We start from the raw sequence: 26,580 nt of genomic DNA, 5'->3' as shown, positions 1-26,580 counted from the left end.
TTGAGAATTATCAGATCAGCCATGATCTCATTGAATGATGGAGCAGACTTGATGGGCTGAATGGCCTACTTCTACATCTTATGGTCTTGTACTTGATGGAGCTTTTCTAAGAAAACAAAAATCAGGATTAAACAAACCCATAGAATTTTTCATTTATTTTTTCTGAAGGAATATAAAATGTTAAAATAATGTTTTACAAATGTAAAAGTAAAGTGATCAATTTCTATTGATTTTTCATTTTTAAATATTACAGCGTGTTGGTGGTAGCATTCGGCCATGGAAGCAAATGTATGTGGTTCTTCGAGGATACTCCTTATTTCTGTACAAAGATAAAAAGGACAAGGTCGTTCATGCATCTTGCCCAAATGAAGAAGAACAACCAATCAGCATCAAAGCCTGCTTGATAGACATTTCCTATAGTGAAACCAAGCGCAAGCATGTATTTCGATTAACCACTTCTGAATGTGAATACCTCTTTCAGGCTGAAGATCGGGAAAATATGTTGGCATGGATTAAATCCATACAGGAAAACAGTAATCTAGATGATGAGGTAAGTGAATAGTGAAAAGTGGCAATTTAGTAAAAGAAAATGAGTAGCATTCTTTTGCTGCATATCTAAATCTTCAAAAATAAGCATATGATGTGTAATTGTTTCAACTTTAATTTGTACTTTACATCAGAAGCAGCCATAATTTATTTAAATTTATGCAAAATTATGGCACTGAATAACAATCATTGTTTTAACTGGCAAGCAATGTTTCATAAAAGTCCATAAATGTAACTGGATGCAACATTTACCTAAATTTTGTTGCAAAAGAAGCTTCAGTGCTTTATAATGTATTATAATTTTGACTTTTGTCAGTTTACAACATATTGTTTACTGTAGAATCATCATTATTTTGTTTCAATCATTTTTAGACCAACATTATATAATTGAGTCCTTTCAACTGCCATGTTCAACTTCACCTTAACTTAGTTGGTGATATTTTATCTTAAATCCACAACCATAGATACAATTCTCACTCCCAAGGTTTGGGTGATAATTAGTTGAGCGTGAGATTGCACAACAATAGATGAAAAGACTGGACTTTGCAGGAATGAGTCATTCGCTTATTGTATATGAATTTCTTGTATGCCTAATTGCTGAAAGTGCAAGGCAATAACAGCACCAGAAGGACAACAGAGCGTCTGAAACTTTGATATATAGGTGAGGCAAAGCTGTATCTTATCAACCAATTGGATTTCAGGATCGAGAAGTAAATAGAAAGAGTTGTTGGGAGGAGTGTGCATTAGGTTAATTCAATATTTAATTCGTGAGTGTGATAATCAAGAGAGAAAAAAAGATTGATTTTGAACAGAAAGACAATGAATCAAAACAAAAATGGTGTGGAGGCACTGGTGTTGAACTGGAGTGGACAAAGTCAGAAGTCACACGACACCAGGTTATAGTCCAACAGGTTTATTTGAAATTACAAGATTTGGAGCACTGCTCCTTCATCATGGTGTTGTGTGACTTCTGACTGAAAACAAAGGTAGTAAAAGTAGGGAAGTATAAAAGGCACTAGTTTACTTAAAAAATCTGGAATTTGAAGGTAGTCTCACTCATAGTGATCATGCCAATTGTCATTAATTTGTAATAAAAACACATCTGTTTTGGTTTGGGGAGGGAAATCTGCCATCTTTACCCACATGTGACTCCAGAACCATGGCTGTATTTTTACTGTAGAATGCCTAGCTGGACACTTCGATCAAGGTCAATTAGTGATGGGCAACTAATGTTGACATTGCCAGTGACACCAATATCGAATGAGAAAATAAAAACAACTTACTCTTGTCCATTTTCCACCCATGTAATGCTACGTATAAAGTGGTTTATCCTTTTTTGCTGTCAAAAATATCTTGCATTGTACTTGCATTATACTGTCATAGCTCCCTCAGTGGAAACAGTTGCTTTTATGTACTCTCTGAGCTTATATGGTTTGATTAAGACTCGAGATTAAAGCTGTTACTCCAAACTATGTAGAGTTTTAGGAATGTTGGGGACAATTGCAAGATCATCATTTTCCTTTAAAAATAAACCATGCAAGTGGAATTATACTCTTTACAAGTCCTCATTTTGTAATGCACTCTTTAAAGAACTTGACAGTTATAATTTTTTATTTCAACCTGTTGTATGCAATTTTAATGCACAAATGTCCATTTGCAGAAACAAAATAAACTTGATTTGTTTTAACTTGTAGGACACAGGAGTTACAAGCAGAGATTTAATTAGCAGAAAAATTAAAGAATACAGTACCATGATGAAGTAAGTAGTATTGATATCCTTTGCTTAGACTGTGATTTCAGAGTGTACCAACACCCAATTTTAAGAAAAAAATCTAAGCAGATGGTACATCATATATTGTGCTTAGAGATCCAAATTTTCTCCTTTGGCATTACGTATTCAATCAGGGATTGTTGAGAACTAGTGAGTACTGTACTTATTGTTGACATTGATCTGAAATTTATTGAGCATGATATAGGGAAGGGAAGAAAATCTAATTTTGGTCTTAGTTTAGGAGTGTTTGAGTATACAAGCGATAAATCTAATGAGTTTTGAGAAGATTTGTAGCATAGGTTGAGGTTCTGGTTGTACATTTGCTCACTGAGCTGGAAGGTTAGTTTTCAGACGTTTCATCACCATACTGGGTAACATCATCAATGACCCTTTAGATGAATGACCTGTTTTCTATTGTGTTTAGGTTTCCTTGGGTTGGTGATGTCATTTCCTGTGGTGATGTTATTTGGCATGGTGACAGCATGGCATTCCAACCGGAACTCTATCAACAAACACATTGACTTGGATCCCATTTACCACCCCCTGAGAAAAAGAAACAGAAATGGCGTCGCCACCGGAAATGACATCACCAACCCAAGGAAACCTAAACACGTAAATAGAAAGCGGGCCATACCACCAGTGCTTCATCTGGAGGCTGACTGATGACTAGTGTAGTGACGAAACGTCTGAAAATGAACCTTCCAGCTCAGTGAACAAACCTACATCCAGAATAAATCTAATAAAATGACCGTTAATTGGAATATCTTTTGTTTCAGTACTTCTGGCAGTAAGACGGAACCATCTCCTAAAACACCTCGCCAGACACTCAGTATTAGACAGACCTTCTTGGGATCCAAAACTGATCCAAAGAGCCCACATTCTCCAAAGCAAGAGCTGGAAAGAAAACTTATAAGTAATACTTCATTGTGTAATCATAGCTGTTAAATACTGATTTCCTTTTAAAAAATTCTCTACTGTACATTCATTTAATTTAAGTTGGTGCTTACTTTGTAAAAGTTTAATAGATTGATTCTGGTAAATTGGTCGAAATTAACTTGTCCATTTAACCTGTGCATTTCTATAAATATAGTACTTTGACATACATTTTGTTATGTTTTTCTACTACTAGCTCTTACTTGTTACACTTTGCTTTTACATTGAGGTATTGCAGTAATATTAGCAAAAGATGTCTTAAGTACAACTTAAAAATTTGCAGTTGACACCATGGTGGGAGGTTTAGTCACTGCAAAGGAAGAATACAACAAAATCCAGAGTGACATATTGCAGATTGGATATATATTTGGTCAGTGAATTTCAATATTATTAAACATGAGATGGTATATTTAGTCAGAATGGAGTGAGGCAACAAAAGGATCTCGGGATACAGCAGGTTGGTTTAATGTCTGTCATGGGGAAGTTAAGAGTCAATGATTAAGAAGCATTAATCATGGCATGGAGAAAAACTCTAAAATCAGGAAGAATCAACATGATTTTGGGAAAGTGAAATTATATTTAATAAATTTATTGGACGTCTTTGAAGGAGTAACATGATTGTTGATATAGAGGAACCTGGAGACATTATGTACTTGTGTGCCACAAAATGTTGTGCAAAGTAGGAGCTTTTCACACTGTTTCAGAAGCTCCTAACCCCATTCAATCTTTCCTGTTTATGATGCTGGTGTCTCCAAGGGAGAAAGATTCATGTTGGACTTGATATTAACTCTTCAGAACAATTGAATGATACCTAGACTCGGTGGGTTTTGTTTTGACAAGAAGGTTTTACAGACTAGGTTTGTCTCAGCTGGAGTTTAGAAGAGTGAAGGGTGACTTGATTGAGGTTGGGAGTCCTGGTGGATGTGAAAAGGATGTTTCCTCTTGTGGATGTATCCAGAATTAAAACTGTTCAAAAAATTAAAGATTGCCTATTTAGGACAGAAGAATTTGAGTGTTGTACAACTTTGGAATTCTGCCTCAGGAAACAGTGTTAGTGAATATTTTTAAGGCAGAAGTAAATTGATTCTTAATAGGCAGAGGATTCAGATGTATCCGAAGTAGATGAGAATATGGAATTTGAAACACAAATCAACTGTGATCTTGTTGATTGGAGGAACAGGCTTGAAGACTGGCCTATTTCTGTACGGGAGACCAATAACTCATTCGTTAAAATTCAATGCATTACTGGTTAAATGAAAATTTAGGTAAAGTTTTGCAAGCCATACAACTGACTTAGTTGAGGTTGTGTTGTAGCACCTGCTGTGCATCACTTCGGAATCTTCACTGAAAAGGTTTTGAACCTTTATGATGAACTAACAAGATGTACCAAATATGTTAATTCATCAAGTAATAATGTGTGCATGCAATTTAACCACTTACTTGAAAGCACATTGATTATAAACATTTTTATTACCGCCAAGAGCATAGCTAGTATTATTACTGAAGTTATTTATTTTCATAAGGATCTAAACAATAAATTAAACCCGCAATAATTGTAACCTATTGTCATTTTAGATAATTCCTGTTAATGTTACAATTGTTGGTAAATAATCTTTTTTTTTAATTTAATCATACCAATGGAAAATTGTTTTGCCATTCAGATGACACAAGTCCACCAAAAGACAAGGGAACATGGCGAAGAGGCATTCCTAGCATAATGAGGAAAACCTTTGAAAAGAAACCAGGTCCTGGTGTAACATTTGGTGTCAGGCTAGACGATTGTCCACCAGCTCTTCACAATAAGGTATACGGAGTCCAGTGAAGAATCATGAGATGTGCAAGTGCAACTTTAATTTGATTTAATGACTGAAGTAACAGTATCTTACTACAAAGGACATTATTTGTTTCATAGATCCTCTTGAAAATGGGATCAATAACATTTTGCTACCCCTATTTTGCTACCCCTAAATGGTTGAACTCCTTTTCAACCATTTAGACATAGAAAATTGTGACACTCAAATTACTTAATACCCTTAGTTCCAACCTAAATCCATAAATGTCATTGTGGCTTTAGGCCTCCCACATGCGTGCAAAATTTGCACACACGCACACACATACGTAACAACATTTGTTCTCATAAATTTGCCAGTGCAATTATTCAGTCGTTTTAATCTCTTCCATTGCCCTTGAGAGAAGGAAGTAATTCAATTTACGCAGCTTGTTGCATCTTGCATCACAATTGCTCAAAGTGGGAAAATTTCAAGTGTTTTTCTATTGGGGAGTTGCTTCTAATACTTTTACATTCATAGACGTCATCTGAATTATAGTCTATTTTCACTATTAACTTTTGGTGTGTTCTTCTACATTGGTGTGGTCTTTTGTCTTGGACTTTCCCTTCTTGATCCTAGGATACAAATAATAACCATCCATTTTAACATTTCATGTTTTCAGGACTAACTTTGCAACCTTCCATTTGCATTTCTTTTTTCAAAACTTCTTACTCCCAACCCCTCTTTGAGTTAGATTTTCCGATGGGTCTGCACTTGTCTCGGAGCGGGATTGGCGCATCAGTCTCTTGAGAGAGGGATTTCTAATTTGTAGCCTCCAAGGTATTACCCTATTTGGGTGTCACTTGAAGCCTAGTCAAATGACACCAGCTGCAAGATCCTATGTAGTCCTCCTATGACAAGTTAGTGTTGGATTTGGCAAGTCAGAAATGTCTTGCTAGCATTGAATAGGTAAACTGCATCTAGACTGGAAAATCTATTGGGATAGAGGTGAATACTCTGTACTTGGATTAAGCTCATGATTCGGAGATGCCGGTGTTGGACTGGGGTGTACAAAGTTAAAAATCACACAACACCAGGTTATAGTCCAACAGGTTTAATTGGAAGCACACTAGCTTTCGGAGCGACGCTCCTTCATAGAACATAGAAAAATACAGCGCAGTACAGGCCCTTTGGCCCTCGATGTTGCGCCGATCCAAGCCCACCTAACCTACACTAGCCCACTATCCTCCATATGCCTATCCAATGCCCGTTTAATGCCCATAAAGAGGGAGAGTCCACCACTGCTACTGTCAGGGCATTCCATGAACTCACGACTTGCTGAGTAAAGAATCTACCCCTAACATCTGTCCTATATCTACCACCCCTTAATTTAAAGCTATGCCCCTCTCGTAATAGCTGACTCCATACATGGAAAAAGGTTCTCATGGTCAACCCTATCTAAACCCCAATCATCTTGTACACCTCTATCAAGTCACCCCTAAACCTTCTTTTCTCCAATGAAAACAGCCCCCCGTGCCTCAGCCTTTCCTCATACGAACTTCCTACCATACCAGGCAACATCCTGGTAAACCTCTGCACCCGTTCCAGTGCCTCCACATCCTTCCTATAGTATGGCGACCAAAACTGCACACAATACTCCAGATGCGGCCGCACCAGAGTCTTATACAACTGCAACATGACCTCAGGGCTCCGGAACTCAATTCCTCTACCAATAAAAGCCAGTACGCCAAATGCTTTCTTCACCGCACTATTTACCTGGGTGGCAACTTTCAAAGATCTGTGTACAAGTGTGAAGTAATACATTTGGGGAGGTCAGACAATAAAAGCGAATGCCCAATCAATAGGAATATACTGAGAGGGGTAGATGGAGTGAGAGATCTGACAAACAGCAATGGTCCCAAAACAGATCCTTGCGGAACACCGCTAGTAACTGCACTCCAAGATGAAACTTTGCCATCAACTACTACCCTCTGTCTTCTTCCAGCCAGCCAATTCCTAATCCAAACCTCCAACTCACCCTCAATGCCATATCTCTGTATGTTTTGCAGTAGCCTACCATGGGGAACCTTATCAAACGCCTTACTAAAATCCATATACACCACATCTACCGCTTTACCCTCGTCCACCTCCTTAGTCACCTTCTCAAAGAATTCAGTAAGGTTTCTGAGGCACGACCTGCCCTTCACAAAACCATGCTGACTATCCTTGATCACATTATTCCTATCCAGATGTTCATAAATCCTATCCCTTACAATTCTCTCTAAGACTTTGCCCACAACAGAAGTGAGACTCACTGGCCTATAGTTACTAGGGTTATCCCTACTCCCCTTCTTGAACAATCACCTCTTGAAGGAGCGTCGCTCCGAAAGCTAGTGTGCTTCCAATTAAACCTGTTGGGCTATAACCTGGTGTTGTGTGATTTTTAACTTTGGATTAAGCTCAGCTGCGACTGTGGTCTGTCATTGTTGTGGCCCCATCAGTGTGGCTTGGGCCCCCAGCAAGCACCAGTGTAGTTATAGCACCGAATTGGAGCCTTAGGCAACATAATTGGTTGCCCATTTTGGACTGGCAGCCAATTCTACTCTCTCAAATCTCCCTTAAGTTCCCAAAATGCACCACCTGGTATTGTTTTTTCTCCCAATTTTCTTTGATCTTTCCTAACAGTCTTAATGGTATCTTGGAAACTATCTTCAGTTCTGATCCTTTATGCTGATTTTTTGTTTAAATGTGTTCCTAATTGGGAGACTTTTTTTACATTGACCTGGATCTTTTGAAGAGCAGCAATAATAGCTAGACTGCCACTGCACTTGAAAATTTCCCTGATTTGAATCTGCTGCACATTTGTTTGCCGTGGGGGGTCTTTTGAGCTCTTTGCACAAAAATTCACAGCACATCATCCATTAGGAACTCTCTCAAAGTTTGGGGAATATGAGATGGACTGTTCTTTCGTGGCTTTGGATATTAAATAATAAGTTTAGATATCCAGTCTGAATGATAGTGGATGGATGAAGACAAGGATGGTGCATTTCAATGGAAATGGGCGTGATGAAGTCAGTTGTGTCGTTGCCCATATCTAAGATTAGATTTTGATCTAACATTTCCCATTGCCTATCGATGTAAGTACTACAGAACTGCCAGACTCTCTTAATCTAATGCAGGGGAACCGGGGCACACAGGATTTATCCCTCAAAGTTGAAACTTTCAGTGCACTTCGCAAGTATATCCATGCATCAGGATATGGACCAAGTCCTAATGATTATCTTTGGTTGTACATCTGATCTGCAACCATCTAAGAGTTTCATTAAGATCTCGCTCCATATTTTTCTTGCACTTTTAACCTGAAAACTGGCTTCCCAACTGCTACATCAATGACCTCCTCTCCATCATGAGGTTAGAAATGGGATGTTTGCCAATGTGGTGATGCTGCTCTTATAACAAAGTTGTGTTGTCCTTGGCTTTTTTAAGAGAGATCGTAAAATACACAGAATCCAAAAAGTCTTAAGTTTGAAGGGCTTTTGGGCCAGTTTCTTGATAGCTAAAAGATACTGCCTCAGGCAAAGGCTTTAAGTTTAAAAAAAGCACTTGTACAATGAAAGGAGAGTGTCCAGGTCTCTTTGCTCACCTTTCTCATGTTTGATTTGGTTTTGGCAGTCTGGCTATTTACTGAAAGCAGTCAGGCAGTTTTGAGACTGCTGATCCAAGAAACAGCTACACAGGAGAGGGTGTTCCATGCTGCCACCTCTGCCATATCTCCCGCAAGACCCTGTGTTTGATTTTACCTTTTGTGCCAAGGGTGTTTATGGGGATTGTTGCAAGTATTGGGAGCAGCATCATTAATCTGATTTAATCTGTTGGGTTTTAAAAGGTAAGTTATTCAGCTCAGCACCATCCTCATGACCTGTCCTATCTGCCAATCTTCCTTCCCATCTATCCACTCCAACCTCTTCTCTGACCTATCACCTTCATCCCCACTCCCATCCACCTATTGTACTCTTTGCTACCTTCTCCCCAGCCACACACCCCTCCCATTTATCTCTCCACCCCGGAGGCTCCCTGCTTTCATTCCTGATGATGGGCTTTTGCTTGAAATGTCGATTTTCCTGCTCCTCGGATGCTGCCTGACCTGCTGTGCTTTTCCAGCACCACTCTAATCTAGACTCTGATATCCAGCATCTGCAGTCCTCACTTCTGCCACGTTATTTAGTATTCTGTCCTCTTTTGTCTCTGTTTCATTTGGTAGTCTTGTAAATAAATTCTGTTTTGTTTAAAACTATGGTTTGACCAGCTGCATCCCTCCTGAAATGTCCACCAGACACCTGCTTAAAACAACTTGCAAAGTTAGGGTCTGGGCTACCTTCTTGAAATGTTTTGAGGGGGTCTGGCCTGTTCCATAACACCGATGATTGCACTTTATTCAGCACCATTTCTGACTCCTTAGATACTGAAGCAGTCCATGTTCAGATGCACTAAAATCTGGACAATATGCAAGTCTGGACTGAAAAGTGACATTTGTGCTGCACAAATGCTAGGCAGTGATCATTGTCAATAACAGACAATCTAACTACTGTCCCTTGACCCTCAATGGCATTACCATCACTGAATCCCCACAGTCTATATCCTGAGGGTTACTATTGAACAGAAGCTCTACTGGACTTGCCAAGTAAATACAGTGACAGTGTGTGATGGAATTCTCCCCACTTGACCTGCTGAGTGCAGCTCTAATAACACTCGAAGCTTGCCATCATCCAGGACAAAGCAACCTGCTTAACTGTGTACTGTTCATAGAGTGTAGTGCTGAAATTTGCCAAAGATCCTTAGGTATTTAAGGAACAAGGTGCTGGCCTTGGACTTGGCCCAGATACTAGGAAAGAAGAACTTTTTGTGTGAGGAACAATTGAGGACTCTGGGTCTGTACTCAATGGATTTTTGAAGAAAGAGTGTGGGGGATCTCACTGAAACTTACAGAATGCTAAGAGACTTGGATAGAGTGAACACAGCCTCAGTGAAGGAATGGCTCTTCAGAACTGAGATGGGGAGGAATTTCTTTAGCCAGAGAGTGATGAATCCATGAAAACCATTGCTGCAGAAGGCCGTGGAGTTCATTCGGGTAGCTGACTCGATGGACTGAATGGCCTTATACTGTTCCTGTATGTTATGGTCTGATACCTTCCAATCTCATATCCACTCTTCCCTAGAAAGATAAGGGCAATAGATATATGGAAACACCACCTGAAAACTCTCTTCCAAGCCACTCATTATCCTGACTTGTAAATATATTGCCATTCCTTCACTGTCACTGGAATTCCCTCCCTAACAGAATTGTGGGTCTACCTACACTAAATGGACTTCAGCAGTTCAAGAAGGCAGCCAACCGCCACCTTCTCAAGGGTAACTACAGACTAGCAATAAATACTAGTCCAGTCAGTGATACCCACATCCCATGAGTGAATTAAATAAAAGGCTTTGTAATGTAAATTAACTTTATACAAAAGCAAAAGACTGTGGATAATGTGTGATAATCTAGTATGGTAATTATTTTTGATGGTCTTGATTCTGCCTTGGTTTTTCTATCAGAACTGACATCATTACCATTGACTACAGGGTTTGGCAAAAAGAATTCTTGCACCACCTTGGAGTAATTATAAATTAAGAATAAATGTGCTTTTGCTAGCATCATGAACAGAAAAAGAAATTACTGATCGCCTAAGTTAAGTATTGAATGGACCCTGGTAGTACAGAATTTGAGTACTGGTTTGGGAGAAATGAACCATGTTGACATTTTTAAAGACACTTATCAGGACAGCATAAGAATACCAAATTTCAGAGAATACAACAAGAGGTGCTGATTGGTTGGCAAAATGGATATCGAATGGCTGTTATCTAAGTTTTTTTTTAAAGCTATAAAGGTGCAATGTTTGGGCATGTCTCTTCTCTTTGCAGGAAAGGACATGTGTAAGCGAGCCATGCTGTGAGCCTGACTGATAATCTTAAATTGATTGGTGTAATTCTCAGCATAGTTGAGATTGTTGAGCACGTCTTGTCTAATTGTGGAATCACATCTCTTGTTGGACATCACTTAGTATTTTCATAGTAGTAATAGTAAGCAAATACATAAAGCTTATTTTCAAATAATATGTTCCCACAAATGATTGGGTCTTGGACCAGAAGGCAAAGTCCTGGAATAAAGGGGCACCAATTTAAGACTGAGATGAGAAGTTTCTTCTCTGAGGATTGAGTCTTTGGAACTTCTTGCTGCAGAGAGCTGTGGGGGTGGAGTCCTTGCATATATTTAGAGCTGCAATGTATTCTTAATCAGTCGATAAATGCGGATAATGGGAAAATGCATGAAAGAAGAAATGAGGAATGTTGGATCAGCCACAATCCTATCAAAGGGTAGAACAGGCTCTAGAGGCTGAACAGCCAACTCCTATTTCTAATTCTTATGGTCTTAAATTAATGTATTCTCAATTTATGGTAATTTAGATTAGATTAGATTACTTTCAGTGTGGTAACAAGCCCTTCGGCCCAACAAGTCCACACCGACCCGCCGAAGCGTAACCCACCCAGACCCATTCTCCTACATTTACCCCTTCACCTAACACTACAGGCAATTTAGCATGGCTAATCCACCTAACTTACACATTTTTGGATTGTGGGAGGAAACCGGAGCACCCGGAGGAAACCCACGCAGACATGGGGAGAATGTGCAAACTCCACACAGAGAGTCGCCTGAGGCAGGAATTTAAAGTTGGTAAATTCTTTTCAGCAATATCCAGACTTTAATATATAAAGAATTGTGGAAGGGAACCACAGTGCAACTGAATAGCACTGAAATGGTTTTAAAGCCTGTCAATTTGTTACTTGGACTAAATACAAATAGAAAAGTTGTGTGGCATCTTTAAAAAATTATTTCATTTTTTGTTTTCTAGTATGTACCACTGATAGTTGAAGTTTGCTGCAATTTAGTTGAAGAGAAAGGACTTGAGTACACTGGAATCTACAGAGTCCCTGGAAATAATGCTGCTATCTCGAGTTTACAAGAGGAGCTGAACAAAGGAGTGACTGATATTGATCTTTTGGATGATGTAAGTTTTTTCAACACGTCTCTTTTGAATGCCTTTGGAAATATTTGTATTAATGTGTTTTAAAATTAACAGATATAAAATTGTTTCCCTTTAAAATGTTTTAAAATACAGAAATGGCGTGATCTGAATGTTATCAGTAGTTTACTGAAATCTTTCTTCAGAAAACTTCCAGAGCCCCTCTTCACAAATGGTGAGTAAATCGCTGACTGTTGTCATTTTTTCTTCTATTTTGATTTGCAAGGATATTGATGGTTATAGGGGCTACATAGGAAAATTAAAATAAGATCTATGATCTTTCTTTTATGGATAACACCAAAATTGATGGTATAATGGACAGTGAAGAAGGTTATCTAAGATTACAAAAGAATCTTGATCAATTGGGCCAGTGGGAAATTTGGATAAATGCGAGATATTGTGTTTTGTTAAAACAAACAAGGACAGGACTTGTACAGTTAATGGAAGTACCCTGAATAATGTTGTCAAATGGAGAAACCCAGGGGTTCAGGTACATACTGTTACAATACGAAGGTCAAACCCCTCTGCTAATTAAAACAAAAACACCCAAGAAAGCTCTCCTTACTTAGTAATTTGCTAAAAGGGTGAGTGAAAAAATACCTGATTTCCACTCTTTTAAAAAAAAACACAACAATTTCCACAGTAGTGATTTGATTAAATCAGTCACCGTTTAAACCTTTCTCCTCTCACCTTAATGATCTGAGCAATGAAGGCAAGCATGGTAAATGCTTTAACAATGTGTCTACCTGTGACGCAACTTTCAAAGAACTATTGTTACAAAGTTGAAAGAGTACTCTTAGAGAGGTGCCTTTTCAGAACTGAGAGATTGTGACAGCACGTGTCTGTGAGTAGCTAACAGGTGCAGAGTGTGTTGCAAATTGATAATACGTAACAATCAGCTTGGGGTTATGTTTTGATATTAATAGTCCATCACACTGCAATGGTAATATTGGGCACAGTTTATATCAAGAAATTAAAGATACAGTAACATGGGTCATACAGTAATGCTGGTTGTCTTCAGTTTGCATGGTGACTGTTTTCGGGTTTTCCATAGCACGGTCTTCTACAGTGCGATTTCTACAGCGGTTTCCCATAGCGCGAAGTTGCAGAGGAACACATCTGTTACGTTATAGCAGAACGACCTGTACATTGTCTGCAATAGATGTCCATTCCACTGTAGTACAGACACTCAAAGGGAAAAGTAAGGAAACTGTAACTAACAAAAGAAGTTATGGATTGCATTAGATCGAAGGAAATGGCAACCTGAGGATTGGGAACAGTTCATAACTCAGCATAGGAAGACAAGCAACTGATGAAACAGAATTTAGACTGAGATGACTCACAGTCAGCATTGGAGTGAGGCAGTCTGGGAAGAGATTGCCATGAAGCAGTCTGGGGAGGAGTATGTGCCACCTTCAGAATAACAGTGTCCTGTTGCAGCATTGCAGTGAAGCAGTCGAGAAAGGGTTTTCTGGAGCAGCATCCCAGCTTAACAGTCTGGGAAGCGAGTGTCTAACAGTCAGCATTGCAGTCAAGCACTCTGGGAAGAGTATCCAACAGTAGATATCATAGTGAAGTCAAAATTGAAATTGCTGGAAAAGCTCAGCAGGTCTGGTAGCATCTGTGGAAAGAAAGCAGAGTTAGCATTTTGGGTTGAGTGACCCCTCTTCAGAACTCCAGAACATGTAGTGAAGCAGTCTAGGAAGTGTCATTAAGTGATGCAGGGCAAGAGGAAGCAGCTGATTGGGTGAGGCCTCTTTTATGTGCTGTAACCATTCCATGATTCCATTCAATGGCATTTAGCCTCTTTAATTCCGGCGGTTATTTCAGTAATTGGTCATTAGATGATCAAAACTCCTATTTCACCTCTGCAATTTGAGGACACTTGATCTAATGCTGAGTGCAGTTCAGATAAAGATTTATTAATGATATAAATGCTCTTAGTTTTAAATTGTGCGTCATTTTTGGGGATCTCTTTTTGAAGCTTTTCAAAAGCCTTAGTTAATCAGTATGGATACAAGCAGTTTTCCAAATGGGGATTAAGTAAAGTATTTGACAGGGACACCACAATGAAATACTATTACCTTGGTGTTCTGCATATGGAGGTCTGATAGGTACATTCAGTCACCATTAAAAGCTAAATTGACCATTATTAGTCTTCTCACTGGTGTTTGTTTAAGGAAAGTCATGAAGGGCCAATGGATTGAGGAGTGGCAGACAGAGTTTAATTTAGGTAAATGTGAGGTGCTGCATTTTGGAAAGTCAAATCAGGGTAGGACTTATCCATTTAATAGTAAAGTCCTGAGGAACGTTGCTGAACAAACAGAACTTAGAGTGGAGGTTCATGGTTCTTTGAAAGTGGAATCGCAGGTAAATAGGATAGTGAAGAAGGTGTTTAGTATGCTTTCCTTTATTGGTCAGAGCATTGAGTATAGGAGTCGGGAGGTCAAGTTGCGGATGTGCAGGACATTGATTAGGCCAATTTTGAAATATTATGTGCAATTCTAGTTTCCCTCCTATAGGAAGGATGTTGTGAAACTTGATAGGGTTCAGAAAAGATTTACAAGATGCTACCAGGGTTGGACGGTTATAGGGAGAGGCTGAATAGGCTGGGGCTATTTTCCCTGGACTGACAGAGGCTGAGGTGTGACCTCATAGAGGTTTATAAAATCATGAGGGGAATGGATAGGGTAAATAGACAAGGTCTTTTCCCTGGGTTGTGGGAGTCCAGAACTAGAGGGCATAGATTTAGGGTGAGAGGGGAAAGATTTATAAGGGACCTAAGGGGAAACTTCTTCACACAGAGGCTGGTACATGTATAGAATGAGTTGCCAGAGGTACTGGTGGAGGCTGGTACAATTACAACATTTAAAAAGCATCTGGATGGGTATATGAATAGGAAGGGTTGAGAGGGATATGGGCCAAATGCTGGCAAGTAGGACTAGATGAATTAAGGATGTCTGATTTGGCATGGGCCAGCTGGACTGTAGGGTGTGTTTCCATGCTGTACATCTCTATGACTCTATATTAGGCTTAGAATTGCTGAAGGGGTGTCAGTGGTTATGATATGTTTGAACCTTGAGAAAGCTTTTGATAATCTTCCATGACACATTTTGGCAAAATAAAACACATGGGAAAAAAGCTAATGTACTGGCATGGATTATAGATTGGTTAACTGACAGAAGCAGTAGATTAAACAGGTCATCCTTCCTTGACAGACTGTGACAAGACAAAATTATTGGTCAGTGTTGGATATCATAACAAGTACTTTGGCCTCAGCTGTTCATGTTCATCATATATATCAATGGATTTGATGTGGGGATTCAAGTCTCATTATCTCCAGAGGTGTGTAATAATATCACTGAACAGGTATTTTAGAAAAATAGGTTAAATTAAAGAAAAAACTTGGATGTGAGGATTGACTTAGTGAGTAGGCAAGAACATGGCAGATGTAATAAAATGTGAGTTTATCACTTTTTGTTTGAAAAAGAGGTGTAAACCATTTCTCAAATAATAAGAGGTTAGAAAGTGTTGGTGTAGAAAGAGACCTGGGTTCTCCATCAGTGAGTAACTGAAAGTTAAAATGCAGGTGCAGCAGGCAAGTAGAACAGTATATTTGCCTTTATTGCACAGCAGTGACACAACCTGCAGAAGTTTCTTGGGGGATAACTCTCTCTTTTAATGACCGAGTGCTTGATTGAGAGAACAGGAATGGAATAGAGGACTGGTTGCTAGAAGCCAACTCCACCTCTGCCTATGCCTTCTCTACCTCTCCCCTCTTCCTCACACACACACACTCTCCTTGTCCCTTGGCAAGTGGGATATCTGCCCCTGGGTTTTGAATCCTGAGGGAGATCTGTTAGTTACCTGACAGCTGTATAGTCAAATCCGACCTTTCCCTCCAGCACAAAATGGGTATACCATCAGTTCTGCAATCAATGAGCTGAGCTCTTGTCAATTATATTCAACACCTTCTAAGGTGTTTAATAGCATCAAGTCTGTTTACTGGACTAATAGGACATTTCCCTTTCCCTTTCTGTCTTTTCAAGTGTTCACTGTGTTTGTTTTCTACTACATTGTGTAGTTGTGCAAGTTTATCTGCAAATTTAAAAGTAATGCACCACTATTTTATTCTCGTGTAATATTTGTTTTCATTTCACCTTAATAAAAACAAATGTTTTCATGGACGTCTTCTAATCAGAAATTAGTTGAAGAAATTTGATTTTCTAGTGTTTAAGTTACCAAAAGCCCTATTTAATCAATAATTTTTGCAAAATAGCCATTAGGTTCAAGTAAAGCTCCTACTCTGAAACAGATAATGCAGCACTTCAACTGAAGAATCATTCAAGTACTCTTTTACTTTCAAAATCCAATTAAATTATTGAACTTACAATTTGAGCTTAATTTTAGTTCAGTGAATTGCTTTCTAAAGAAAATGTGTTGGGATTCTTGACTCGGTGGAGCCGATGTTGGACTGGGGTGGACAAAATTAAAAATGGCACAATGCCAGGTTATAGACCAGGTTATAGCTTCTTCATCACCTGATGAAGGAGCTGCGCTCCGAGAGCTAGTGCTTCCAAATAAACTTGTTGGACTATAACCTGGTGTTGTGAGATTTTTAACTGTGGTGGAATTGTTATTTCAACTGTGGAAAAATTGATCAAATGTGGTCCAGACTATTACGACCTTTCCCACAAATTCACAACAGGTGTGTAATTCCTATTTACTATAGTCTGATGATTTCAAAATTGGAGAATTCTTCAAAGAATATATATAGACTTTGTCTTTGGCACCACATTGCCAATTTCACTGTGTATTTATAATTGACAATGTATTACAGATAAATATGCTGACTTCATAGAAGCCAACAGAAAAGAGGATTCAGTGGACAGACTCAGGACCCTAAAAAAATTGGTAAATTCTCATTCGTGACTGGTATTAAATTACATATATAATTAATATTAAACCTGTTGTCCATATACTCATTTTTTTGTTGGTGTTGAAATTATTTCAGATCCGAGATTTACCAGATCATCACTACGAAACATTAAAATTTCTTTCTGCACATCTGAAAACAGTAGCAGAAAACTCTGAAAAGAACAAGGTATCTCTTCAGATTCATCAATACATTGAATGTTTGTGTATATTTTTAAAAACGTGAAAATTGAAATGCGATTTCTATTGCTTGAGAATTTGACTTGTAGCAATGATGGTCAACTTGTTGCCAGTGATTAGAATTCACTTTTTAAAATGTTCTTTTTATGGATATGGGCTTCACTGGTTATGTCAGCATTTATTGCCAATCCCTAATTAACTGAACTTGAGAAAGTGGTGGTAAGCTGCCTCATATCTCTGTAGTGTATCTGGTATAGGTACACCCGCAGTACTGTTAAGGAAGGTATTCCAGCAGTTTGATCCAGTATTAGCGAAGGAGTGGCAGTATATTTCTAATTCAGGATGGTCAGTGGCTTGGAGGAGAACTTACAGGTGGTGGCATTCTAATGTATCAACTTCTCTTGTTCTTTTTGGTGGTATTTGCCTTGGATTTTAAAGATTGTCTGAAGAGTTTTGGCAAATTTCTACACTGCATCCCGTGGGTGGTACACACTGCTGCTACTATGCATCAGTGGTGGAGGCAGTGAATGTTTGAGGATGTTAATCCAGTTAGGCAAGCTATTTTGTTCTGGGTGGTGTCAAGCTTCTTGGGTTGTTGGAACTGCATTCATCCAGACACATTTCTGACTTCTGCCTTGTATATGATGGACAGGCTTTGGGGAGTCAAGAAGTAAGTTACTCACTGCAGAATTCTTAGCCTCCCAACTGCTCTTGTGGCCAAGGTATATATATGACCAGTCCCATTCAGTTTCTGGTCAATAGTAACCCCTGGGATATTGGTAGTAAAGGATTCAACAATGATAATACTATTGAAATCCATAGGACAATGGTTAGATTATCTTTTGTTAGAGATGGTCATTACCTGTGCTAATGTTATATGCCATTTGTCAGCCCAGGCCTGGATACAATCCAGATCTTCTTGCATTTGGGGTTGGACTGTTTCTGTATCTGATGAGTTGTGAATGGTGCTGAACATTGTGCAATCATTAGTAAATATCTCCATTTCCGATCTCATGATGGAGGGAAGTAATTGAAAGTGGTTGAACCTGGGTCACTACCCTAAGGAACTCCTGCAAAGATGCCCTGGAGCTGAGATGACTTCAACAATCATGACCATCTTCCATTGTCAATTCTTTTGTCAGTGTTTGAATTAAGTCATTGATGAAGTCAGGAGCTGAGTGATCCTTTCAGAACCCAAACTAAGCAATAGTTAACAGGTTATTGCTTGGCAAGTGCTCTTTGATTGTACTATTGATGGCCCCTTCCATCAGTTTACTGATGTTTGAGAGCAGACTGAATCTGTAATTGGCCTGATTAGATTTGTCCTGCTTTGTGTACATACCTGCACAGCTTTGCATCTCGTGGGATAGATGTCAGGGTTGTAGCTGAAAGATGTGCTGATGAACAAATTACTATCTCACAATGTAACTCATTTAACCATGGCAAAATGTTATATTTAGGTATGTAATTGTACTTCTTTGTTTCTAATGATGTTTCAAATTATGAAGTGCATACATTGTGATTTTCAACAAATCACTTATCATTAATCTCAATGTGTAATTGGTGTGACATGATATTGTGCTGCAATGCTTTCATGTTGTTTGTTGCTTTGAAATATGTAAAAGTATTATGTCCTCAGATGGAGCCCAGAAATCTGGCCATTGTATTTGGTCCAACTCTCGTCAGAACATCAGAAGACAACATGATGCACATGGTTACTCATATGCCGGATCAGTACAAAATTGTGGAAACGCTAATACAACATGTATGTTTATTTTATTTATTTTACTGAATGTTATAATTGGACTTGTAAAGATTTTTTGAATTGGCAATTAAACTAAAACAAAAATTGGTTTCCTGTTTCAGTATGACTGGTTTTTCACTGAAGAAGGTGATGAAAACGCAACCGTAAGTAGTAATAACTTCAAGGTATACCTAAAGATGTACAACTGAACAAACTGGAACTGGTGTCAATCCCACTCAGTATCCTTATTTATAATAATGGTTTTAGTAACTCTTTTCCAGGTTTTTTTTTGTTAGTAGTTTTTATTATAGATGAGTTTATTTTGTTCTTTTTAACACAGCACACTGTTATACTTGTGACAGCAAGCTAATAAAACTGAATTTCAATCAATGTAATGTTCCCTCAGTACCTATATTAAAAATATAATGTTTTGATATTGAAATTGACTGGTTTGGTATATTTGAGTCATTATAAATAAATCAAGTTTGGAAGTTCAAGATCTATTAAAAATTCAAAGTTGCAGTGCTGCTGTTTGTAAAGACAAAGGCAATATGAACAAAATGAAGATGTGCTAGACCAGTTAAGGGAGAAACTTGCAGCATTCATTGGTTTGGTTTCTAATTTTCCAAATTTGAATGAGCATTATTCAGAAAGATGATCATACTGGCCCTCAAATACCTTAAATGCACATTGATACAATAGAACACTGATTTTGTGTACAGCAAAGGGATGAGGAAATTTTTATTAATATATGCATTATATGAAATTACAAAGCCTAATAAAGCTAATAACTTCCTTTATATGAATAATAAATTGAGAGTTATGAGGTTATTAAAATCCGCTTGTTCTACTGTACATGTTCTCAACTGAAATCTAAATGGAATCCCTTGCTGCATCTTTTTAAGCCATGCTTTGATCTTTTTCCTGTCATCAGTATTAATTATCAATGTGTGATGCTTCACTGTGAGAGAAAAGTAAGCTTTTTATTAAACAGACTGTCATTATTTTGGAAGAATTACTTATAACAATTGTGATTCATGACTTCAATTGAAGCAAAATGACTTGTACAAAATCTGAAAGCCAAGGGTTACAAGCATTATAATACTTAGTTTCAAAGTGCCTTATTCTTATTGTGGTGGCAAAATCAGTAGCAAGTTAATAAGGAATGCAATCCTGGTGCTACTTGTGGCATCATTATCTAACATTGGCTACAAAGAAACATCATATAATTATAAATAACTGTTCTAATGCTTTTGGGGTGTGAGAGAGATGGAGTAGAGAGATGTGGAAGGTAAGCCACCATCTTGAAAGTGAGTGCTTGATAATCAGCTCCACAGTTTAATAATCATTAAATACCATGTTGGATCTGAAATCTTTCCCCAGACTGGAGAAAATTAGGAATTTATTGGTGAGACAGTTGAGAAATAGTGCATCAGACCTTCCTTCTAGCTAATTTCCTGGAGGCTATGCTGTTAGCAAAGCAGTTCACTGCAACATTGTCACTTGCAAACTGTCATAATCAATCTTGCATGTTAATAAATATTATAAATGGTCTGCTGAAAAGACAGAGTTGTTTCAGGATTAGAACCAGTCCTAAAAACTTGTCAATTGGGATCACTGCTTTGATCTACATTAAATAGGTGAAAGAATTTAAAACTTGATACAGTGCACATCTGGGCTGGAGAAATTGTAATGTGCACGATACCAGTGCCAGATTTTTTCAAAAAAATTTGGAAACCGAGAGCATATCCTGTCCAAATTAGTAATTCCATACTAATTAAAGGTGCATTTGTGCATTTTCATGTACAATAAATTGATTTAGCAGCCATCTCAAAGCCCCCATTTCAAATTTGATTTATTTGATATCTAAACTTGGATTAGAATGTCTCTATTAATGTCATTGTTGCTAGAGAATGAGTTTGCAAGCTAGTGAGCAAGCATGTATAATATATTTCAAAGCTTATTTTAGTTCCACCCCATTTCCCACAGCCATATAATCATCTTCGTGAAATTTGTTCAAAAATCTATATTTTCCATTTCATGTGTAAATGCTGTCATTCCCTAGTATGGAGTTAAATAACATAACTGACATTTTTATCTTTTCTGGTTTTAATTTCAGCACCGTTGTCAAAACCAAAGATGTTATTTTGCTAATTGACCATGTGTTTCTGATTGGAAATCTTGTTTTGTCAGCATGCTATGAGTTTAGCTTTAGCATAGTAATGGAAATATCCTTCTATCTGTCAAAAGGGAGTGTGTCTTTGCAGAATTCAATTCCAAATGCATTAGAAAATGCTAAATTTAATTTTTGGAAAGTTGGCTTTTAGAAGACAAATGAAAGTGGACTTCTGATGATAAATACCCCAGAGGCCCTTCTCAGCTGTCAATTTACTTATTTGTGGAATAAACAATCACTTAAGGTTTAGTTATTGCTTTAAAAGACAAGCAACCTACCTTTTCAAACTTGGCTGGGGTATTTCATTGATGGAGATGTACTAGCAAGTAACAATCTTACCATATTAACCAATGTAGAAGTTTAGTATTCATTTAGACTTGGGTTACTGGTGTGTTTTTTTTCCAGTAAAAGGAAAACAACTTTCTGATCTTCTTACTCTTGTGAATGTAGACACCAGTCCAGGAAGAAAGCACAGTTGATACACAGCCAGTGCCAAACATAGATCATTTGCTAACCAACATTGGGAGAACAGGAACTACTCCAGGAGATGTTTCAGGTAACTGCCTGAACAAGACACTACAGAGTCCGGTAACAGACAGTGTCATTGTTACTGACCAGCTTCCTACAGAAGTAGACAGTTCACGATTGAAATGCTTGTATTTGCCCATTCAAAGCTGCAAATACTTGTAGGGGGGGAAAATATTGCTGTATTTTGTGGAACAACTATAACCTCAAATGATTTACATAAGTGTTCTTCGTTATCCATGAATATAGTTTTTTGAAAGACAAAAGGTTTTTATAGTACTGTAACATTGATTTTCTATACATAAATCTATATAAATCTATAGTGAGCTATGCACATTTTTTTAACCATAGGACTGAAATGTTTTCAGGAGTTGCAATTTCATTATGTACGTGGTGACATACTTTATTGGTCGTTATTGCAATGCTAACTGAAAAATTAGCTTTTCATTTGAAGTCTAAAAAGTACAGAGCTAAGACTTTGTGGCTGGATGGTTTTTTTTTGTACTTTTGTCTAATCTTGTTTGTGGAACTGTGTGTGAATGTGTTGGATAGTAACACTTTTTTTTGTCATGTCCTGAGCTGAATTTAAATTATCATGTCAAATCTGCATTCTGTTATTTAATTTCCATTTGCCAGCCTGTCTTAACCTAACTGAATCAAATAACTCTTATTTTGGACTGATGATTTCACTGAGTTTACAGCAAGTGAAAACAAAACAATAGAAATCTAAAGCACTTTAAATGAATATTGTATTTATTTAATGCTGAAATGCACAGTGCAGTTGGAGTGAGAAAAGAGATGCTGATTCTTTCAAGCAAGCTATAAATGCACTTGAAATATTTGATTCAAGTAATGTGATCCCAGCTGAGCTTTTATCAGAGAAATGTTAGATAATTTATATATGAAAATGTGCAAGTTTTGTGATCGTATTCTATAAATTGTTATTAAAATTGCACAATAATTTGTACTTTAGTGTGATACTTTTTAGTGTATGCTCTGTCATTTCTTTTTATCTTCTGACCTTGCTTTCAATATCATTAACCTAGGCCGGTTTGGAGGATGTTTTTGTCCATTAGTGTGACCTTGTCATCTACTCACTGTCAAACTTACTAACCCAGCATGTTCTTTTCCCAAACTTGTCAACTTTGTCACATAGCTCCTGTCTGAGTGTTAAAGGGTTTTTTCCAGCATTTACACAATACTGATCTTGAAACAGGCGAAGTTGGAGGAGTCTATCACACTGTGATGTCACTGATGGATTCTGTGATGTCACTGATGGACAGCTGGAACTGTAGGAAGGAGGAGGACTGTTGCCCTCATTGTAGCTGCCTAGTCTGCAGAAACCCCCGTTTCTTGTAAATGGAAAATTATCGTCTGTGATGTAAATTTGCTGTTACGATTATTTTAAAAAGACCAGTACTACTTTCTTAAAGTCTTTCTGCTGTTTCTTATCATTTCTGAAGCAGACCCTGAGGAGAAATAGCATGGTATGGTCTATTAGTTTTTATAGTCATGTAGCATAAACCATGTTTCAAAAGGGGTGTGGCTGGGGGCTTAGCTCTTAGTCTGTCTCACAGACTTGCAAAGTGAATTGCAGGAATAGTTTTAATCTATAGTTTTAAATATTGAAATAAATTGTCAAAAATAATTGGCATTTTGCTAGCCCCTTTCTGCCCCCTCTCATAATTTTATAGCCTCAGCTGTTGCCCCATAGTGAATCTCTTTTTGCAGCTTTCATTCTACATTTCATGCCCCTCTTATTAAATCCAAGTTAGATGCTCTTAGATGGATTATAAGTAATTCAATTGAATTTGTATGGAATAGTTCCATTATAACTAAAAAGGCCAGATGATTATTTTTGTGTTTGAGTTCTGTGCATTTTTGTTTACTCTGCAATTGTTTGCCTTACTTTTCTTTGATGTGTAATGGTCATATAGTATCTTTTAATGTGGCATTTTACAGTTGCAAACCCCTTAGACTGTTAACTGGTATTTGAGTAGATGTAATTCATAAAATATGTATTGAGGGGGTACGAGTGCATAATGCATATAACAATCATAATTAGTTTTTAATAAAATGAAAGAATGAGTTCTGCAAATGGATACAAAATAAATTGTTTAATATGTACTGATGTTTAATTAGTACTGATGATTAATTAGTATTTATCTTTTTTTAAAGAGAACAGGGTCCCTTTGCCATCCCTCTCATTGAGCTGGTTTTACCCACAATTTCACAGCATACTTTCATGGTGGTGGCTGTCTGTGCTGCTTTTCATCTCAGTGAGCTATAATTCTCCACTCTGTGCCCTTTTTTTCTATTGCAGTCATACAATTTTCTATGAATTATAATTTGCTCCATAATTGCAGTGAATATTTCTGTATTAGATTGTGTGTAACACAAAGTAACGTTATTTATCTTGTCTGTTTTAGATTCAGCCACTAGTGACTCAGCAAAATCTAAGGTGAGAAGTTTAACTGTATTGAACAAAGTAATAGAAACTAATTTGCTAATTAGCAGTTATTACAAGAACGTGTGGCTACAATTTTTATTTCCTAACTTGGGCATTTCTCTGAAATTCATTTGTATGTACTGTGTCCCCAGAGGCAAGCATTTAGCTCATTGCCTGCTGATGCTTAATCCTGAGCTGTTTTCTCAGTCATTCTCATAAGTGGTGGTTTATCATTGCCATCCACACTCTAAAGCAGGGAAGCAGGTCCCTGACAAAACAGGAATTGAATCTTTGTTGACATTATTTAACGATGAGCAGTATGGTTCTCCAATGTCCAGGCCAAAGTTATTCACAACCAACATCATTAACTCAGGCTATTAAGTCATTTATATAGATTTTTGTAGAAATTTGTGCAGACATTTGCTCTTAAATTTTACGGTTCTGTAATTGGGACAAAACCTTGTTAAATGACTTAACAAATTGTAAAACATTATGATGTATGAAAATCATAGAATCCCTACTGTGCAGATCAAGACCATTCAGCCCATCGAGTCCGCACTGACCCACTGAAGAGCATCCTATCCTATTCCCGTAGACTTTGCATTTGCCATACTTGACCTACCTAGCCTGTACATCCCTGAACACAGTGGGACAATGTAGCATGGCCATTCTGCCTAACCTGCACATTCTTTGGCCTGTGGGAGGAAACTGGAGCTAATGGAGGGAACTGACGCAGACACCAACAGAATACGCAAATTCCACATAGACAGTTGTCCAAGGCTGGAATCAAAGCTGGGTTCCTGGTCCTGTGAGGCAGCAGTGCTAACCACTGTCACCATGCTGCCCTTGAATAGTGGTATAAAAGCTTTTTTTTTTGAAGAGTCATTTGAGGAATCAAAAATAACAATGTATTTTCATCCAAATGTAGCCATTCGATTTCATTATGCTTGCTCTTTAAAAGTCATTAGCAGTTGCTATTCTTTGGCATTGAATTCAAGGATGTAATGTAAATATTGTTCTTGACAACCATTGATATTAGGGTTAGGTTCAGTATTATTAGGTTTTATGTCCACCCAGTGCCTGCATTTGAATTTGAATTTGATCTTTTGTTCCAGTAACCAGACATTAGGAAGTGACACAAACTGCTTATACAGGACTCTTTCTGATTATCCCTGCTGCCTAAAAATGGTCTGGGTTGAGAATGGACTGTTCCCAAGTTAGCCATTCAGTTGCTCAGATCTAGATTTCAACTCCATTAGTATGTACCTTTGATATGTATTCCTTAATACCCTTACCTGATAAAGATCTGTCATCCAGAGTTCTGAAAACTTATTACTAAAAATCCACAATAGTTTGTAGATTTGCACAATCCTTTGCATGAGAAAATACATCTAAATAACCTAACACTTCCTGTGGATTTCTCCACCATAAGAAATAACTTTTGAATTGCTTTATTGTTTTGGTGTAGAGGTGCCGGTGTTGGACTGGGAAGGACAAAGTTAAAAATCACACAACACCAGGTTATAGTGCAACAGGTTTATTTGGAAGTACTAGCTTTCAGAGTGCTGCTCCTTCGACAGGTAACTAGTGGGGCAGGATCATAAGACACAGATTTATACCAAAAGATCACAGTGTCATGCAATTAAAACGATATATTGAATAAACCTAGATTGCTGTTAAGTCTCTCATCTTTTAGCATTGGTTGCAGGTTTTGGTTCATTAATATGTAAATTCCAGAATTACTTTTACATTCTCAAGATAACTTCCGGTTTTATAAAATAAAAAGTTGACATCTCAGCTCACAGTCAATTAAATGTGTGAAGTTAGAGTCTGTGTGTATCCCAATCTAGAGTCAGACTGGTTCTATTTCCAAAGTAGGAATTTATAAAATGTTATATGAATTAACTACCTGCAGGTTGTGTGCTGTTTGAGCAAAAATAGTGTATCTGCAAATCCAATTCTGCAAATGCAGATTCACCTCATAGACTTGTGTGTGTGCGCGTGCGTGTGGGATGGAGTATTAGCCTGTCTGGGTGTGTGTGTGTGTCTGAGAGAGACAGTGTGTATGAAAGAGGGTCTGTGTAAGTGTGGTGTATAGTATAGTGGGGTCACCTGTAGTGTGTCATGAGCCCAAGGTCCTGATTGAGGTCACCCTCATGGGTACCAAACTTGGCCAAATTCGGTACTCATGAGGATGGCCTCAACCAAGACCTTGGACTCATGTCACACTACAGCTTGCCCCACTACACTATTTTCTCCATCCCTCTCTCTCTATCTGTCTTTCTCTCTGTCTCTCTGACATACATATACACATGCTGCCTCTCAGATGCACAAACACACCCTCTTGCAGGCTTAAATTCTGTCACTCCTTTCTTTCTCTCTTTCTTTCTCTCTTTCTTTCTCTCTTTCTTTCTCTCTTTCTTTCTCTCTC

At 37.9% G+C, this 26,580-nt stretch overlaps 1 protein-coding gene across 4 annotated transcripts in view; it reads left to right on the top strand.

Moving 5' to 3' along the window:
* LOC122550041 (rho GTPase-activating protein 21-like) overlaps positions 1-26,580 on the top strand; it is a 253,474-nt gene that overhangs the window by 216,442 nt on the left and 10,452 nt on the right. For all 4 annotated transcript variants that reach the window (XM_043690469.1, XM_043690471.1, XM_043690472.1 and 1 more), the window contains 12 exons: positions 254-550; positions 2,241-2,305; positions 3,094-3,230; positions 4,912-5,054; positions 11,970-12,125; positions 12,237-12,315; positions 16,981-17,054; positions 17,155-17,244; positions 18,895-19,020; positions 19,122-19,163; positions 21,626-21,731; positions 24,130-24,161. In XM_043690469.1, coding sequence (XP_043546404.1) covers positions 254-550; positions 2,241-2,305; positions 3,094-3,230; positions 4,912-5,054; positions 11,970-12,125; positions 12,237-12,315; positions 16,981-17,054; positions 17,155-17,244; positions 18,895-19,020; positions 19,122-19,163; positions 21,626-21,731; positions 24,130-24,161 — 1,347 coding nt within the window. The remainder of the gene's footprint in view (positions 1-253; positions 551-2,240; positions 2,306-3,093; positions 3,231-4,911; positions 5,055-11,969; positions 12,126-12,236; positions 12,316-16,980; positions 17,055-17,154; positions 17,245-18,894; positions 19,021-19,121; positions 19,164-21,625; positions 21,732-24,129; positions 24,162-26,580) is intronic.

The sequence above is a fragment of the Chiloscyllium plagiosum genome, chromosome 5, assembly GCF_004010195.1.
Source record: "Chiloscyllium plagiosum isolate BGI_BamShark_2017 chromosome 5, ASM401019v2, whole genome shotgun sequence".
Taxonomy (NCBI): Eukaryota; Metazoa; Chordata; class Chondrichthyes; order Orectolobiformes; family Hemiscylliidae; genus Chiloscyllium; species Chiloscyllium plagiosum.
Note: the sequence above shows the minus strand (reverse complement) of the source record. Positions and strands in the feature narration are given on the sequence as shown.